This window comes from Patella vulgata, chromosome 3 (genome assembly GCF_932274485.2).
Source record: "Patella vulgata chromosome 3, xgPatVulg1.2, whole genome shotgun sequence".
Lineage (NCBI taxonomy): Eukaryota > Metazoa > Mollusca > Gastropoda > Patellidae > Patella > Patella vulgata.
This window is the reverse complement of record NC_065881.2, coordinates 71,799,230-71,820,446: the sequence shown is the minus strand read 5'-3', so window position 1 is coordinate 71,820,446 and position 21,217 is coordinate 71,799,230. Positions and strand designations below refer to the sequence as shown.

At 34.2% G+C, this 21,217-nt stretch overlaps 1 protein-coding gene across 1 annotated transcript in view; it reads right to left on the bottom strand.

The window, feature by feature from the left end:
- The window catches only part of LOC126814738 (uncharacterized), a 107,066-nt gene extending 87,969 nt beyond the window's left edge, over positions 1–19,097 (bottom strand). The window contains exons 1-2 of the mRNA XM_050540111.2: positions 18,887–19,097; positions 18,710–18,742 (exon numbers count right to left, since the gene is read on the bottom strand). Of these exons, the coding sequence (XP_050396068.1) occupies positions 18,710–18,742; positions 18,887–18,911 (58 nt within the window). The 5' untranslated portion in view covers positions 18,912–19,097. The remainder of the gene's footprint in view (positions 1–18,709; positions 18,743–18,886) is intronic.
- Positions 19,098–21,217: the final 2,120 nt, after the last annotated feature.

The window sequence follows — 21,217 nt, the reverse complement described above, 5'->3', positions numbered from 1 at the left end:
GGTATAATTAAATCCTTAATTAAATGGTATATTTGGAAACAACATTTGGAAAATGATTTAATATGTATTCCTGTAGTGACATTCACCTAATTCCTCTACATTCCAAATTTCCAATTTCCAATGCCCTCAGTCACAGGCATGCCATCACCATTTGGGCCAATTTTAGAATATCTTTGAATAATTTCAAGTTTTTCTCACAGGCATGTGATTCATGCCATCTCAATGACAGACAGTTTTAAGAGAACTTTGAATGACTTCCAAGAAAAAACAGTTTTCTGTTAAATTGCTTTGTAGTGTGAATGAAATGAAATGTTTAGCATTTGCTTTGCTGCACTAAAGCGGTTTATGAAGATAAGACTTTGTAACAAAATATTTATTTTTATAGACAACTAGCAGATATATAGGCACTGCCCAAGTTGTGCCCGTAACTCAGAAACCGCAGAGGTAGGCAATGCCACCTACATGTTGCCTATGTTACTCCCTGGTCAGAGCTATCCCTATACTCCAAATTTCAGCCTCGGTACAACCCTGAACAGACAAAACAAACAACAGTCACATATATTAGTATAGATTACGAATAGGAATAATTGACGAAACATGTTTAAATTCAAAATCATTGGTAATGGATATAGTATTCAACCAATTTGAAATAACTATATTCTAATCTATCAGACAAATACATGTATATATATATCGTTATCAGCATTTTTCTATGATTCTTATTTCCAACTTTTTTGGAACTTAAAAGGGTACAGGAGTTTTCATATTGTATCTAATATTTAACAAATAATTTTCTTGTTCTTTAGGATTTTTTTTTAGTTTTCCTTGTATTTCGACTTTAATACAGATTTTTCATGCCATATATCTATAAAAATTACAGAATGAATGACTTCATTTCAAGCTAAACTCTTCCACAAACACTTACAAAATACATAAATATTTACATTAATAGAACATAATACCTGAACCAGGTATTAAATATTTTTTCAAAATGAAGAATAGAATCTGGGTTAATCGCTATTGGTATAAAAAAATAAAGCCCTAAATGGAACTTCCATAAATAAATAAAGTGTCCTTATAAAAAATGACACGCAACATGAAAATTACTTAGATGCGATAAGAAATACAAAACACAGAAAGCACTAAAAAATCTTAGAAAAAGTACACATAAATTGAAAATTTGAAAGGGGAAGATATTTAAAATTAGACGTAAAAGATCATTTGTTTGGTATATGCCAGGAGGTAGACGACGAAATTAATTTTTTTAACAAAGTGCAAACGACATAACGAAAAATAGAAAAATTAATGTTTTACACAATTTAAAATACTTATGATAAATAAAAATGTAGAAATTTTGAAATGTTTAGGAGCATTTATATACAATTTGATCATGTTTCTATAAAGTATGTTTATTATATGTATGTATCCTTTGTTTGGCTCATGTATATCTTTATTAAAATTTTATTTGTATATGCACATAACTTTGTAAGGTTTTTTATGCAATAAAGTTTCTTCTTCTATAAACTTACAACGGTTAATTTACCTATATAGAAATATGTCAATGATTGAAGTCTAATCTCTAATAAAATAACAGGTTATCTTCTTAGACTAACAATTTATTTATAATGTAAATCCAATTCATCATATTATCAATTGGCTATTTATAACAACAACCAACACATGGGAGATTAATCTAAACTGACCTATTTAAAGTTGAAAGGGCATGTAAGGTCAGCCTGTGGTCAATGCTGGCCTCTAGCCAGTGTCATAGCAGCAGGCTACAGACAGATTGACCTATATATGACTTGTCTGACAGGTCAGTCTGACCTACATAAAGCTATATTTGTAGATCTATAGGTGATAGATAACATAGAGTAGATAACTTCTTTGATAGGCATTTAGACAGACAGTGAAATATATAGTTTGAGATAAAATATATTGCTCTTTCTACAGAGACTAATATAACAGTTCTAATTCTATACAAATCAATTTTAAAGTTTATGGCTGTAATTTTGACTAATAAAATTTTATTAATAACCCTTTTTTTTCAATAATTATCCATAACATATATGTATCCAGTTGTGTAACTTGATAGATGTTGAAATTAATAGGTTGTCAATTTAGTTTATAAATTAAACTGAATACTATTATTTTCCTCGTAAATTTACAATATATAGCCTTGGTCAATACTGTAATGCTTAGTTTACTTATTTAGTAAATAATGTACACTAGATATACTGTCATTTTTAGTCGATTTAATTCATAAATTAAATTTTTGATTGTGCCAGTTAAGCCTGGTTAGTCCAGTCTACAAGTTTATCTCTTTCTTTTTGTCATTTATGGATTGGCCATGATTAATCAAATGGGAGAGAGAAAAATGGGGTTTAACGTCCACTTGACATAAACTGGGTCATTCCAGGACTAACATATGGTTCAATTTTATTTCAATAATACACTTGGACAGGCAACCCTACTCATTGTCACGTACAACCAGGGAATCGAAACCACGTCAGTTGACTCAATGACAGACCTTAATATGATACAGCACGCATGTGCTAACCATTCGGCCATCCAGCCCCTCATTACAAATGGTACTCAAGAAATTAGGGAACCTGATATTTTTATATAGCGTCTTAAATATTGGATAAAAGACACCCATATTTTCACAGAAAGATAACATCAATAACGACTGAAATTGACCAATATTGAATTTAATTTACATTTAAAATGTTGAGTATTATGGATAATATTGAATTAGAACACAGTGTAACTAGGCTACCTGTAATATATGGTAATGCTCACTAGTCAGCAGGTGCACTAGTCCGCCGATATCTCTTATTGCCATTTTTACGATTGATGATCACATGCAAATGCACACCCATAACGAGCTCTGACAATAATACTAATGCACTCACCCTGAATATGACATGTAACACACCCCCACTGACAATGAAATGTAAAGCACCAGCCCCGACCGACAATGAAATGTAATACACTGACCCCGACAATGCAATGTAATGCACCAAACCAGACAATGATATATACGCAACGCACCCACACCGACAATGGTATGTAACCATTTTTCCAAGAATTGATTGAATTCAATATAAGAGTAGGCCAGGCAAAGTTTCCCTCATAGTACACTGTATAGCGCATGCCCGTCTTCATTAGCCCACTCGGAGCAGAACACTAGGACGTTAAATTCCATTTGATTTCATTTAATTTTCCTACTTTTCTGCGTCAATCAGACTATTGAAGATAGCCATACGCTATGCAGAGTGCTATGACGGAAATATTCTAGGGACAGTGGCATTTCTCCATCGAATTCAAATTGGGAGGGTTTCCTTTACATGTATGTGCACATCCCATCTACACAACTAGATAATGTTGTTTGCCAGGCCCTTCGTCTTGCACTTCCAAAAGGGAGACACCGCGCTGCAAAATCACGGGAAACTTGCTTGACCAACAGCAGGATCAGTGTACATAACAATCGTATATTGAAAGGAAGATGGCCGACATCACAACATTTCAACAGGACAATACGCGTTGGGTAAAAATGTCATATTGTCAGGTTAAAATGTTGCGATGTCAGGTTGCTGCCTTACGAAGGGCAACACCACGACATGATACCAATCAGCCACCATACCCACTGGTTTTGATACCCATATTTACGGTATGTTTTATAGTGCACCCACGGATTAGCCTAGTAAACCAGCAAACTAGTGAACTCCTCTCGTAATATATATCTTGTTGTAAGTACACTCAGTTTAACAATTTAAAAAAATGCATTAATATATAAATCAGTGACATTTTATCAAATAAAATACAGATTACAAAACCAATATTATATTACAATACTTGTGATAAAGTATAAACTTGGTCATGATAATAACTTGGGAGTGGGTTGAACACTTGAAATAAATAATTGACAAGTCAATATAAAATAGCAACTTAACATAGAGTGTTTTTATTCATTGCATGGATACTGAACTTGCATTAGTGATACTGCATGTAATGCATTTCGATTGCGCAACAAATCAAACTTGTGTCTCGGCTGTGTACATATTCACTCGACATGTATGATCTCAACTCAGGTATGCATTTCAGGTATGAAATTATAATATCATCTTTGACCTTGTCTACAAGTTCTTGTGTAATGGGGCTCATGTACCCACAAATTGACATAGGGTTGGACAATAAACCAATATGTAAATTTATTGTCAATATTTTTTTTTACCGCAATAATCCTCTATCCCTTTCCCTAATAATATTCTCTCAAGGAATATTACATTTTATTGAAACATATAAGCTTGACCCTACAATGATTTAAATTCACATGCTTCTCATAGAAATCTGTTTGCAAGGTTTGCCACCTCTTTCCGAGCGTTTGTCTTGAAGCAGTATAATGCTGCAATACTGGCAATATATTGTGGATTTTTATAATGATTTCGCAATAATGAAAATTTTAAATACCATCCAGCCCTAAATTGACGATTCAAATGCTTTTAAACATTAAAAGGTTGTTTACTGGTTGCCTGCATGACACAGGTTTATAGTGACCTCACGCTTATTAAAACACCCAAGATCACTTCCCTACAAGATTTCATGTCATTGGTGCTTACGAACGCACCAATGGACAATTCAAATACTCTGAAAAAGAGACAAAATGGGGTTTAACGTCCACTCAACACAAACTAGGTAATTTCGGGACTAACATATGGTTGAATTTTATATCAATAATTTGTTTGCGTGTAGTTATATTTAGCAGTGGGAGGAAATTGGAGGACGAGGAATCGAAACCAAGCCACTTAACTCAATGACAGAGTTCTTGTAATTTCATGTGCACGTGTTAAACTGATCCTGTTCATTGTGGTACAACAGGTTCAGTCGTAGTGTCATATTAAAGTTGACTTTGTTCAGGTCATTTTGTTCCAGTCTGTATGACCTATAGTCATTGTTAAAATAAGAAATGGTCTTAGTTTGGTTTCACTTCTTGTCTATGTATTTCTTCTTGTGTCACTGTGAATTCTACAGATCAATAGCTATTAAATATGGAGGAATCCAGACATGGCACGCATAACAAGTTTCTTCTACATATGTAAACTATACACCACTTATTTATAACCTAGGTGTAAAATATTATAAATAATCAATGTTTTAGATAAAGAATATATGTAAATTTAATGTGTTAGGCACCTTCATGCACTAACCAATGGCTGTGGGTATAGAAAGACTACATGTACTACATGGGCAAATTGATTTCTCCAAGAGCATTAATTAAAAAAACATGTATTTCAACAGTTGATAAAGTAAGTTTGACAATTCTTACTGGTAATATAAAGATTTCTTGTGTTTAACTTCATTCATGTTTAACACCACACTGCATTTTCGAAATGGATTATTATTTATTTTAACGTTTATCAAACCGACTGCCCCTATCATCAGGACCTACATGCACCAATATTGTTTTCCACCTGTATTTTAGCACTCATAAAATATTAATCAATAGATATATTATATGGGAATTTAAAAAATGTATGAAATGCAATAGATTTAGCCCTGCCTTTCATTTTGGACATCAAACGAAAATGCCTGCACAGTATTAGTAAAGGCTTCAGTTGATTATGTTGATCTGAGATCATTTCCCATGTGTAAGGTTGGATTAAATACATGTTATTGTAGTTGGGTGTTGAGAGAATTAAATAACAGTCAAACCTTAATTTTGAAGATATATTAATAGATCTATGGGAATTAAAAAAATATATGAAATGCAATAGATTTAGCCCCGCGTTCCAATTTGGAGGTCAAAGGAAAATGCCTGCACAATTTTAGTAAAGGCTTCAGTTGATTATGTTGATATGAGATCATTTGCACCATTTTAAATACAAGTTGTTGTAGTTGGGTGTTGAGAAAATTAAACAACAGTCAAACCTTACTTTGGAAGAAAATTATAATAGTTTATGCTCAGTTAATGCTGAAGTGATTCACACTAGTTATTGCCGAACCATAGTACCTTTTCTATAAAGGCAATTAAATGTTGTGGATTTTTTAAAATGACTACAAATATCCATACCAGTAAGCATATACATGTATAATAAAATCTATTTTCTATCTCTAAAATCAGACAGTATTGTTAGACTGGCTGGTTTAAAATAAAAGAGAGGAAAATCAATGCTAACAAAAACCAATTAATTCTTAATTACCCGTCTAGACAGTAGATTATCAATATATAACACTTTTTCATAGTCAAACAATAATATCATTACTTAGCAATAAGTAGTTGAAAAATGCAGACAAAAGGCTTAAATATTTTTCTTTCTAAAATTGTATCAGAAGAAATAAGATAATAGAATTAAAGGCCACACTCACCGAAAATGATATTTCTCATGAAAAAATACACGCCAGATATTTGGGATATATATACTTAATAAATGGATGTGATTTTCCACCCTCAAATAATTACAAATTCTATTTTCAATTTGGCTGTGTTTACAACTTATGCACTTGACCTGGTTCAATATTCATTAACCAGGCTAAAGATTAGACTGAGATATATATATATATATATATATATATATATATGAAACCAGATCTACATTGCTATCTATAGCCGTAGACACACTAGGCGGATTTCTGCCCGAATCATTCAGCCAAATCATTTGGCGCCGAATCGCAGCCAATTGTGTGGACATACTAGGTGAATTCTCTGTCCGAATCACCAGTCCATTGCATCACATTTCACGTCAAATGATTAATCATGACAGCGACCAAGAAAACAAGAAAATTAGCTGCTGCTGGGGGATTTTTTAATTTCTACATAGAAAGGTGGGAGGATAGGAGTGGCTGGGCAAAAACTGGGATACATCGCCGAGACACACAGGTTTTTTTTAAAAATCTTATTTAAGAATTGGCAGAGGAAGATGTTGGCGGTTATGAAGCCGTGATGGTTACCATTGTCTTCAAACAATGATTTTAACCTCTCGACATCAGTGGTGACTGGCTAATGAATTCTACAATCGGGTGAATGCTTCGACAAACAGGACACTAGGCGAATATAAACAGGCCGAATGAAATTCAGATGAAAATATTTTGGATTCGAGCGATTCATTCAGGTGAATAAAAATTCTGCATTGGGAGTCCCAATTTGGGACTCTGGATACACTAGACAAATTTCAGCAGACGATTCAACCCAATGATTCGGTCATTGTGTCTCCCACTTATGCCAACATCTATTCTGATTTTGCAAACAACACAAATATGAAAACAAAGTGTTGAACTCCACTTGTTACGAGTATGTTTAATTTTAGTCAAATTATAAAATACGAAACAATAATTTATGGCCATGTTTTTTGTTTTTCTATAAAATTCTTACTAATTTTCTAAAAATTGTAAAGAGTACCAGTATACAGATTTACAGACACATGATTTTGACTTAAACTGAAGAAGAATTCAATATGTAAAGCTTTGGTAACTAAGTACATATTGATATTAGTCTAGTCAAGAAGTTGGTCAAAAAAACTCTATTTGCTGACCTCACTCAATCAATAAGCACCAGTAATACTATTATCCCTTCATTATGTCTAGACGTTCAAGATTACGCTTCGTTTACTAATTATCTCCCCTTCTTTACTACTTAATTAGACTTGTTTACCCAGACTTGCATCATTTTAGTCATCCATACAGTCAACTATCATATGTCAAAAGAGGTCTCTACAAAAATTGTCTGACAAAACTTGTAGACATATAAATTTTAACCACAAATACAGTAGTCTTTGAATTTAACACACAAAATAAGCTTTCTAAATATATTCTCTGAGTGGATTTTATTTTAACAAAAGAGCACCAGACAAACCATCCTATATACGATAGGCTAATTCAAAAATGAACAGAAACATTTATTACTCACGAATTAACCTACTATCATTTTATTTTAATGTAAAAACAATCCATATTTTCGAACTCAAACTTCATAAGATGACAATCATTGAGAAATGCCCACAGCTTGTAAAAATGGAGGGCAAATGAGGGCAAAGGTGAAGAATGGGGTCAGATATGCCAGGAATGAATAAGCAAACTCTTTAAGCTATAAATAGTAACACATGGAAAGCAACTGGAGGTAGAAATATTACCTAAAAATATGTTTTGTCTATCAAAGTAAGCCTAATTTAAAAGACAAATTGTTATTTCTAGCAAATGAAAATAAATGTGAAGATGTTGGCAGTAATTATTTTGCAGGTAATTACAGCAAGGTGTGCATTATTGTATATTGTAAAACTGATGTGCTTTTAATAAATGTAGCAGACATTTTTTTTTTTTAACTATGATACACATTAGAAACTCCATGTCATATATAGACCTACCAATATTTCACAGAACACTTTAACTAAAATATTACAAAACATCTAGCCATTATTCGACATTCCAAGTGTAATTTAAATTTGAAAAAAAAAAAATCCTGCTGAACTTTAAGCTCTAGACATAAATCTGTACCTGTACCAAACCAGCTATATTCTATAAAGAAATAAACATACCATGTACATGAACTATTCTTAAAATATTGAGAGAGTTAACGATTTTCTATGTTAACTTTTTGGGAGCCACAGTGGCATAGCGAGTAAGGTATCGGGTTTGCTCATGCGTAGGCCGAGAAATTTCCTCAGGATTTTCCCAGCCTGGGTTTCTCCTTGTCAGACAGCCACGGTGGCTAGGTGGGTAAGGTGCTGGCCGAGAAAGTTCATCCCGATTTTCCAACGTGGTTTCCCCTTGTCAGTGATGCAGGACGGAGGGCCTGACAAGGACAGCTGCCTAGTCCATCGGATGAGACGAAAAATCGAGGTCCCGTGTAAACATTGGAATGCACGTAAAAGATCCCTTGGCAGTTGGAATTCGATATAAGAGTAGGCTATAGTGCCGCTGCCCGGGAAAAATTTCCCTCATAGCACACTGTATGGCATATGCCTGTCTTCATTAGCCCAGTACAGGAGCAGAAAAATAGGATGTTAAACCCCATTTCATTTCATTTCTCCTTGTCAGTGGTTACATTACGGAGGGCCTGGCAAGGATATTATCTAGTTGTTTGGATAGAACAAAAAACTGAAGCCCAAAGTTCAAATTTGATATTGTTGCACAGAAGAAGATATCTGAATGCCTCAGGACAGGTAGAACATGTAAGTTAAAGAGGCATCTCGGGGACATGTCCAGGAAGGACAGGTAAATTATAGAGGCATCTGTACTTTATATGATTTGATGATGTACGTTTAGATTGTAGAATGCAAAATTTGACACAGATCTTCTAGTCCGTCACTGATAGTCCAGGCCATGGGTTCCATGTCGGCCATATATGCGGGTTGAGACTGAGGGCTATGGAAAATGACTGAAACTAGATCTGACCCAACCGTCATTTTGCATGCTGGAAAAATAGCACATGGACTCCAGGCATTTTATTTCAATTTCGCATCATTCTGGACAGTTGCTGCAATACAGTGCCAACCACGGTTTATGGTCCGTCAAGAAATATATTATCACCAAATAAAAGTCCCAGTCTGTGTCGAAATGGGTCAAATTACCCAAAATGGCCATCAGTTTTGGCAGGAAAAGGCCAATTTTTATTCAATTATCGTAAAAGAATCGAGTTTAGTATCAAAATATATTCCTTTTGGGTAGCTGAATCCATTTTCATACACATTGGGAAATAATTCCAGATGGTGGTCAGTTTTGGTGGGAAACTTAAATTTTACAAAATGACCATATTTGGTGTCATATTATATATTTTGGAGATAGGTGATTCTATTTTCGACACATTTTCTCATCTGAGCAATTAATTGGTTCCCCTGGGTCAAAATAGGTGGAAATCCCATTAGATATTAGGAGTACACGAGTCTACCTCTGATCTAATACGATGGCATTCCTCAAGCATCAACTAAATTTCATTTAGACTTTCTGGCCGACCACTGCTCACTGCAGAGGCAGCTTACCAGCCATGACGAAAGGAGCCACTCTCAGCTCACCGGGAGTGTCTGATTTGGATTACCAAACTCGTAAATTGAGTCAAGAAAGTCCAATCTATTGAAGTACACAGCAAATTTATTTCACAAAATGATTATCCTGATATGCAGTGAACTATTTGATAAGGAACTGCCCACCTTCATTTCGAAAATATCGGAAAGAAAACAGGTATTGGAGACCGACAATAATGAGTCGATTAAGATCCCTTAGCTTGACTAAGTTTAATAATGAGTGGAGATAACAATTGCAAAGGCAGAGAATTTAGGACAGAATAAAACTTGGTGTATAGTCATGACTAAGTTCGACAGTGAGCATTTTTTGCTTAGGTTACACCAAGTGATGAACAATTTCATTGATAGATGCTTTATAAAAATGTTAGATGTGCAAGTAATTAATTAGTGTCATCTATTTAGGAACAGCAGCCTCACTGTTCATTTGTTAAATACAACTAGATTAATGTCCAGTCGTCATTTGTCCTGTCTTGGCACGTCCAAAAAATAGTTGTTGCAATTTTTACTGTTTACTTTTGTAACAGCGGTCACCGATTATATCTGCTGTGATAGACCATCTACTTATCGTTCCTACAGACCATGTAAAGGACAATGGTCCGTAAAAATGAATTTTGGCTGCATGGACCGTCTAGACCTTGATACTCCTCCACTTCAATAGCTTTACAAGATTGTGCAATATTAGTTGAATGATAGTGAAATTTGCAACATTCCACATGGTATTTTTCACCAAGCTCGAAGACACAACCATAATTTCTCAGCTTAGCCGCCTTATTAAAGCCTTCAATAGATATTATTTTCGGAATGACGGTGGGCTGTTCATTATCAAATGGTTCACTGCATATCTGTTAAGATTAATTTTAAGGAAGCAATTTTATATAAGATGATAAAGCTTATCATATCCTGTATTTATATAAATTTTGTAAATTCAAATGAATAAAATATTGTTTGAATAAATATCTGACAAACCGGCGATACTGTATCCATCTGTGTCTCAACATTTGAATCATTTTGGCAAATAAATTCGCCAACAGGCATGACCAGCTTTTGCAGTAACCTGAGAGTGGCCCCAGTCAGCATACCCGCTATGCTGCTAACGCAGCAAATGAAATTTAGTTGATACTGGATGAATATCATTGTATTAGGTTTAAGGTGGGAGTATCATTAATCTCCAATCCCTAATCGGAAATCTAAATCCCTAGTTGGAGTTCCTCCTATATTGACAGAACGGATTTAGCTATTTTGACACCAAACTTGATCCTTTTTATGTAAAATTCAAATTTTTCCGCCATCTTGAATGACCCCCCCCCCCCCCAATGTTGACTCAATGGTATCACTAATCACATTTTTATGGAAACGATTCAGCTACCCAGAAAACATATATTTTGATACGAAACTCAGTCATATAATGATAATTGGGTGGAAATTAGAATTTACATGCCAAAACTGGCGGCCATTTTGTATTTTGGCCAATTTGAGTCTTTGAACTTCAAACAATTTGGACATAGATTTCGGACAGGGACTCTTTTTTTTTTGATGATAATATACATCTAGACCGACCATAAACCGCGGTCAGCATTTCTATTGCAGTAACTGCCCGAACTTATGAAATCTTGCCTGGACCATGAAATACAGATGTTTTAAGCTTCATTACAAGCCATGCATATCAGGTTGTTTTAACAAGTTTTATGGCGGCTTGACATTAATATCATTAGGTGAGCTTAGGTTTATTTAAATATATCATAAAATAAATTCATATTAAATGAATGACATTTATTCTCTAGCGGTAAGTGACAATGCATTTTTTAAGATATTTTGGTATTAGAAATATTAAAGTAAAACAGTCAAGGTATTGAGTGCTTTTTTTACACCTTCCATCTTAGGCTTAATTCTAAGTTAAGTTGATCTTGCCATAATCAGAATTATCTCTTTGAAATTCATTGTCCATTTTTTATACATTATTATTGTTGGTGTTCAAATATTTGATTATTTTGAAAATGACCCTTTATAGCTGTCAGAAATGAAATGTGATTTAACATCCTACGTGTACATTTCTGCCTGACTGGTCTAACGAAGAAGGGATAGCTGTCAGACAAGGCAGTAATATCGTTAGAACAAAAAGGGATAATTTCAGTACTGAACTGCATGTTACCGTTTAATAAGATTACACCGCAAAGGTTAATATTATCATATGTTCAAAAACTTCTCTAAGTACAGTACATGACATAGATGTACATTAAGTGCTTATCTTATGGCACACTCACAACCTAACTTACACTAGTACAGACAGTCATCGAGTACATTATTACCCTCCTAATAAATCGCCTATAAAATCTACTAGAAATAATTATCATAACCCTACATTCACAGAGATTCATGTTTAATATTGCACTTCCATTTGGACCACACGGTACACTAAAGCTAAATTTCCCAACCGGATTGGGTAGTTGATTGGTTTAACGTGTTTGCTTTCGATCATAAAATCTGCTATTTAGTCAAGTGGCATGGTTTCGATTCCCTGTCTGTATATGTACATGACAATAATTGGGGTCGCATGTCCAAACTCATTGGTTTTCTAGAGGTTACCCAGTTTCCTCCCACTGCTAAAGACCCCTATGCACAAGCAAATTATTGAAATAAATTTAACCAGTCGGGGAAAAAAGGGGACCCATGAAAGAAAATAATAACTAAAGGTGAACAAAGTTCAGAATGAAATTATTGGTATTCAGACAAAGAATTTGAGTAGCTTATATCAGATTACATAAAAATGAATGGCGATCATCTTGCTATGTGTTGATGTAGGCTACCACATGTTACATCTAAATCACTATAAAGATGGCCAAAGTTAGGATTTATATATGAAATTTGATTGATCAAGGTAAATATACAAGATTCATAAAATGACCAATGAGATATGAGTTAAAAAGGGTTGGAATTTAGAAACCTATACACTAAATAACATTGTTTTTGATCAATACTTTATTTTGATAGCTGTTATGTTTCATAAAATGATATAAAAAAAATGATCAAAATACAAAAATTTACAATGTTGTTGTTTTCAGATGTTAAAAAGAGAAAGAGAAATGGGGCGTAATGTCCACTCAAAAAAAACTAGGTCATTTCAGGACTAACACATGGTTCAGTTTTATTTCACTAATTCACTTGCGAGTAGCAGTGAGAGGAAACTGGAGAGAGAGAAATAGGGTTTAACGTCCACTAGACACAAAATAGGTCATTTCGGGACTAACATATGGTTTAATTTTCTTTCAATAATTCGCTTGCGCGTAGGGGTCTTTAGCAGTGGGAGGAAACCGGAGGACCCGGAGAAAACCCACGAGGTTGGACAGGCGACCCTACTCCTTGTCACGTACAACCGGGGATTCGAAACCACGCCAGCCAACTCAATGACAGACTTTACGATACAGCGCGCGCACACTAACCATTCAACCATCCAACCCCCACTGAGCCCCCCCCACCCCCGACCAAGGAAACTGGAGGACCCAGAGAAAACACATGAGGTTGTACAGACGACCCTACTCCTTGTCACATACATGTACAACCCCGGGGAATAGAAATCATGCCAGTTGACTCAATGACAGACCTTATGATTCAGCACGCACGCGCTAACCATCCACCCCCCCACCACCCCTGATGTTAAAAACAAAGTGAAATCTGAACAAATAACAAATTCATGGTCCAGCATTTGTATATCCAGTCAAAATGAAATGTGAACTTCGACCACGTAACATATTTAAATTTAATTCACAAAGGAGTAAGAATCTAGATTTATAACCAACTAAAGCTCAATTTGCATACAGTGAATAATATAAGATATGTACATGTATGTATAAGATTGTAAGTATTTACGGCTGTGGTTATATAAAAACTTAATGTTACACATTATTACAACATACCGGTATAATAATACCACACACTGTCATCACCACACTATGGACATGTTTAACTATATACAAATCTACATGTAATATACATAACATACATTATTAAACAATCTCGTACAGAAAGTCAGATTCAAAATGACGACCATTATTCAGAGATTACGATTACAGGCTTTTGAATTGTTAATGTAGTTTAGAACTTTTGTGTTTTTAAAAGTTTGGACACACAGAATTACATTCTTATAAATCAATCACCATTGAGTATACAGTATATTATAACACATGTTATACAGATTCAGTAACTCTTATATTGTATTAAATGTAATTTGGTTTTGTAAGTTGTCTGCATCCAATTTTTGTTCACATACAAGAACCATAGACTTAACTATACATAGTTATCATAGTAATTCTTATCCATATATAGTCATTTTTCCCTTTTTTTTAAAATGATGGTATCATTTTGAAATGACTAATACCATTTTTCAACATTGAAAAAAATACAATGTCAGTGTCTATAGGTTTATTAAATTTAAAACTGGTCAGGTAAAGCCAATATCTATGTAAGAACTCTTACAAATACATGTGTACTAATATAATTATGCTATCCCTCATTACTTGATAGAACATGACTACAATTTGTGACATCGACCAGTTGACCAAGTGATTTAAGGTTGCCAGTTTCCATACCAAATAGTCAATAATAAGAACTTGTTAATACCAAGGGAATGAATGTCTGATATACATGTACCGTATGTTACCTGTTAAATGACAACAATTATACAATGTTTTATCAAATGAGTATCATAGACTGAAATATATCATCAACCCCTGGATCCCTAAATACAGACAAGGAATGTTTGCGCTGAATAATGTATCAATTTGGTTGCTACAATTATCAGAACAATTCTGGACCAAAGGCAAGGTTATGTAAAACATCTGTCATAGAGATTGTTAGGCGCCTTTTTACCCAGCACAATTTTTTCCTTTTTTTTTTTTTGAGTTTTAATGATTTTATGAATACATATACTTGATATACCCAGCAAAAAGTTCAAAATGTAAACATTTTGTAAGATACCATTTACCAGCCTGACAAAAGGTTTTGCATTTCCAAAAGCACTGATAGCCCCTCCCCCACTACTTTCTAACCAATATTCTTATGTGTACCAATAATTGAAATTATATGTGTAAACACTGTAACCTATTGCTGGGAGTGGCTTGTACCTATACATGTATATTATCTTATATATTATATTTTCGTTACCTATGCGATCAGTAATTTGCTGTCCATTCATCAAATACATCGTATCAACCCCAATGCATATAAACAAAGACAGTCAAGATAAAAAAAAAAAGATACACAAAAGAGACAAAACATTAACATAATTGTATGGAACCTAGACAAAACATATCATTATCTCAACAATATTTTCAATTTTAGTACATTCACAAATTGCAAAATGATAAATATTGTGATAATTTAGATTCCACAACACAGATAAATATTTCAATCATAATTTGACATTTGATGTGAAATTTGTTCAGACATGGTCTGTTATTAAGGACAATTTTGTAACAAATAATTTACAATTAGTCTGGTCATACAGCACTTCCTACAGTTCAAAGGTTGTGGACTATCCAAGGTTATATAATAAAAACAACCCATTTGGACAAATAACTCATTACAGGGTGAATGAACTCAAACTACTTTTAACGCTGCAGTCAATCTCATTACCACTTCAAACAATTAGAAATTATTGAAAGTTTCTTGTTTTTACTGTTTACTAAGTGTATATATGATACATGCACATGTATAAATTTTTCTTTCTAGAAAAAGTTAGGTCAGGTTCGTGAGTAGAAATATCGTAAAAATACATAGAATAACTTGTTAATTTGGGGTGAAATCCTAATAGTGGAAATCTGATTGTGTGTATATTGCCACTATTAGGAATTGGATGTACATTTATTGTCTTTCCACTAAGGTCTGTTGAGGATGAAGAAAGGGGGTACATGTAGGTCAAAGCGTTCTTGACTAGTGAGTTAGGATTAATGACTTAAAGCGGTGGACACATTATCCAAATTTTATTTGGTCGAATGGGTGGACACACTAGGTGAATGCTTTGTCCGATTCACCAGTCGATTGCATCACCTTTCACGTCACAAGATTAAACATGGCGGCAACCATGTCTTCAAACAATCACATGACTTCTCGATATGAGTGGATTATGAGTAGTGATTGGCTAATGAATTTTACATTTGGGCGAATGCTTCAGCGAAGTGGACACACTAGGCGAATATAATTCAGCCGAATGAAATATGTTTGATTCGGGCAAATGATAGTGGACACACTAGACAAAATTCGATACCAATTGATACGGCCGAATCATTAGGCTAGTGCGTCCACCACATTAGGACTAAAAGACCACAACGCCATTACATATGTTGATCACTAGTTTTGTAATGTTCATTGTCTGCATGTGAAGTAACTGATATAATTATTCTTGCTGATTATAATATAAACAAACAAAAATGTCTACCGTCTAGACAGTTATGATATATAATACATGAATGTGTAATTTGTACAAATAATATGTATCAAGGTTATGTGTTTATTCTACCTTCATTTTATTTTTAAACGGACAATAATCCAGAATCAAGGCCAATGATGGAGCTTAAAGACTGGTACACAAGCCAAAATACACATACCAACAACATACTGGTCCAAAATTATTCATTTGAAGCTTATATCATATTAGCTAAGTACTGATTTGAGGGTACTATCTCTATGCGTATAAAGCATATAACAAAGCAATCATAATGCTTTATTTATCCAGCATAAAAGTAATGAAACCTCTTTTGTACTCTTATGAAGTACTGGTGTTATTCATCGATGCACCAGCCGGTGATGCAATTATCAGCCTCTGGTTATACAGGTACATCAATGACGACCATTAAAAAAAACAAAAGATCATAGATTCATTGCGTAATTTTAGCACAATGGGAATTGGTTTCAAACTAAATTATTGTGCAAGATGAATATCTTATAGGAATATCAATCCCAAAATGCTTCAATTCAGTATTTACAAAGATACATGTATGTTCAATTAAAATTTCATCAATATATTTTGCACGCTATGTAATAAGCCTGTCGCCATTTTGTTGTTGCAAACATAATTGATGATGGGTCTGTTTTGAATCCAAGCTGGGAGATTATCTAGCATTGGTATTTTAATTTTGTTTTCTTATTTAAATGTTACATACCGGTAATCAATCTTATTAGTGTAGATTAAGCCATGAGATGTTGGATATGTCATGCAAAATCCAGACATTGGGCGCCCAAAAATATGTTACTGCTCTAATTGTTATTTTTGCTGATAAGAGTGAACATCAACAAATGTGGCAAAAGGTTTTCTAGAATCAAATGACTGCTATAAGAAAAGATTAATCTCATTGTCACAATTATCTAGTAAGCCTATCTGTTTTCTATAGTTGCAATATTAATACATGGGGTTTAACATCCTACTTTTCTGCACCGACTGAGCTTATAAAGACGGGCATACGCCATGCAGTGTGTCATGAGGGAAATTTCGCCCAGACAGTGATGATACAGCCTACTCTTATTTCGAATTCCAACTGTCACAGTTTATTTTATGTGCATGCCAATGTGTACATGGGACCTCAGTTTTTTTTGTCCCATCCAAATGACTATATGTTGTCCCTTGCCAGGCCCTCCTTCCTACATCACAAGCGGGACCACCCCAGAAAATCCTGATGACCTGTCTCGACAAAAGCAGGGATCGAACAGAGGAATTCCCGGTGAGCTAGCCAACGTCTTACGACTGAGCAACCGTGGCCATCAATAACACAGAAGTTTAACATCCTCTATATATTTAAGTTATATCCCCTGGAAACCACTTAAAATCGCAACTGTTTTCTTGACACATTCAAATGGCAAGTTTTGGTGCAGCACAATTTTATGTGAGTATTGTATCGATGCTTGCTTTTGATGCATAGATTTGAAACTTTACCCAATAGCAACACTAACTAGCTTTAAGTAGATTATGATAATAGTTTTTACAGTTAAAATAATACATAATTTTGAACTTTGAGATATTTGTCAACCAACTGGCTTGTTGCCCTTTTAATTTTTTCATCATTTCTCATCATGTATGAAATGTTACCAGTTAATATTAATTCAAATTTAAAATGTCAAATGAATTTTTAAGTACAGATCAAATAAATTCCTTATTCATTCAAAACATTATTCATTCAACTGGATATCTGGTTAATATGAGTAATGCATGATTCTTCAAAGGTTACATTTATAGTTTACTAATATAATTGGGGTGAATTAATATTGCTTGACCCTTGATAACATTATTACATCAGGATTACACATTTCAGACATTCACTGGGTCATGACCTATCTTCTGTACTGTAGGATGATGTCTACAAAAAGATTGCAGACCATTTAAATGCATTTAAAAATAGTGACAAGTCTTGTCAAATTATTTTTATTTATTTACCATATTTTAAGATTGTGTGCTTGCCCAAAGTGGTATTTAATGCAAAGTGTATGTTATTATGTCAGCATTGCATTTAGCTCAATCAATGCAGTAGTTATTATGCACCTTGCAGCTAGATGGTACAGAAATGAATAGGCCTACCGGGTACCAAGACATCTCTATTCAACAGCTGACTTGAGTGAGAAGAGGGGATGGGGGTTTCGGTTTATCGTCATTCAAACAAAATATGACAATGACATGTATTTTTTAAGTGTTTAAATGAAAGTATAGTTACCATTAGCAACAACTGTATTATACAGTAATAAGGCTGAAAATAAATAAAAAATTAATTAATTTTTTTAACTGACATTCAAAGGAAGAAAGGTGTAAGTTTACTGTGTAACTATTCCGGAAGTGAAGTTAAAAAAGTCATGTCGGGGACGGGGCTCTGCTAAAAATGAGTTTTACTTACCAAACAATCCAAAACAAAATAGCATGTCGATGCAGCCGGTATATCTCCCAATAGCTGGGCAACTTGCATAAATTGCCAGACTTTGCTTTGGCGGTCATATATGCGATATTTTACTTCACCATACCATATACACTTCAGTGTCCGCCATAGCCAAGTATATGCAATGCGCGATAATCCGTCTGCGCATCTAAAGGTTCCAGCCGGTCACGTGCCGTTAAGCCCCGCCCATGTCTGTCTGTAGCCAAATAACGCAGAAGTAGAATTCATGAAAATGGGCCGCACCGATATAAAATTGACGTGTTCATTGCTTGATTATCTTGAAACAAATAACAAAAAACGCATGGTTCGAGGGAATCATGTGTCATTTTCTGTACATTTTAGATAAAAGAGCTATAATGAAATACTTCGTTATAATTACAAACTTCCGTTGCACACATTAAAGCTGCACCTGCTGAATAAACGAATGCATCATATTATACAGTGCTGTAATGTCGTTTTGACATAGTTTAATACACGTATCAATTCTTAACGGTAATGTTTTTGTCTATAGTTTGTGGTGTCATGTCACATAATTAGCTACCCATTCAGAAAACAATATTCGTACGTTATATTTAATATTTACTCGAAAGCCCCACCCCTTCACCATTAAAAAAAAATAATTAAAACAAAAATTTCTATAAGGGATATAAAAAAATTGCACTTTTAATGAGTTCCGTTTGAAATTTGAGCTACATAAAACATTTGGTTTGGTTTATATTTTGGTAATAAAATAGTCTTGTTAAATAATCCAATTTCATATTTCAAATTATTTTGCGAGTATACATACATCTTTTGGCGTAAATATATAAATGTGATGCTTTGTTTGACAATAACGGTAAAAGTTAATATGCCAAAAATGTTCTTACTCTCTATTATTGACGTCTGACGTCTTCGTTCATTATGACGTCAGAATTTGCAGGTGTCCTAGTCTGGGTCACCAAGTCGCAGAAATCATTTGAGATAGACGAGACCTGTCTGGAAATATAAACGTTGTAATTCCTGAATTATTTTTTTTAAAAAAAATGATTTGTTGGGGTTTCACTTGCCTCTTTTTTTTTTCGGGATTTTTTTTTAATGTCTTTGTAGGGCGGTGGTTTATCGTGTGGCTATTTCGTTTTTTAGGACGTTAAAACCCATTTCATTTCATTTTCATTTCATTCATTTCGATTTTGTTGTGTGTCTTTGTTTTGGGTTTGTTTTTTGTTTCTTCCCTGATTTTGTTTTTTGTAGGATTTTATTTATTTTATTAACTCTTTTAATTTGTTGTTTTGTCGGGGGGAGGTGGGGGGTGCGAAGGCGGTTGTTTATTTTCGGAAATGAGAAGTATGGAAGTTTCCCAATTTACCTTATAGTTATATTTATGGTTAGTTTTGTCAAAGTCAGTGCAGTAGAGGTCTGTATAGTGTTGTACACCGGAACGAAAAGGTCAACACCAGTATCATAATTATGCATATCGGATATAGCTATATATTAATTATATTATACTTTGATATACGAGCTCACAGTGTCTGTGATTTTTACCGTCATATAATCCCACTCATAGTTTCGACTAGACAGGTATTAATCATTTAGTTCATATCGTCTCCAGTCATATTAACCCTGATCAAATTCATGTGTAGGTTCCTTCCAGCAAGAAAGGGAGTTTTGGAAGAATACAGATTTATCATTTGCGGGGGACAGGAGACGCGGTTGTTCAATGAGCAAGACTGGCAGACCAGGAGGTCTCGGGTTGGCTCCCAGTTGGCCGAGGGTTGGCCGAGGAAGTTCTTCAGAATCTTCCGGCGTGCACATCTTGTCAGTGGATGGGACATGCACGTAAAAGAGAAATTATTTTTTTAATGTATAAATTAAATAGCTCGTTATACGAGCTTACAGTGTCTATGATTGTTGCCGTCATATAATCCCTCTCAACTTTTCTACTAGACGGATATTAATTGTGTCAAATCACATTAGCCCTGATCGTATTCGGGGCAGGGGCATACAATTTCGGACTCTCTGAAAGATCGGGAAAAGGGACCTAGTTTTATTTTAAAATCTAGCCAATCTAACATAAATGAAAGATATATGGACTACAGATTTAAATAAATAATAATTCTCGTTAAAATGGATCGACTAACAAAATCAAAGTAAAATTGACAAACTATATCCAAAATGCTTCATGAAAAGGTTTAAAATTTTCTTTTCGCTGGGAAAGTAAAGTAAATGAGCATCAATCAAAACCAAAAACTTAACATTTTATATTGCAGATAGATTAAAGATGGATTATGTAAGAGCTAAATCTTCCAATTGCAG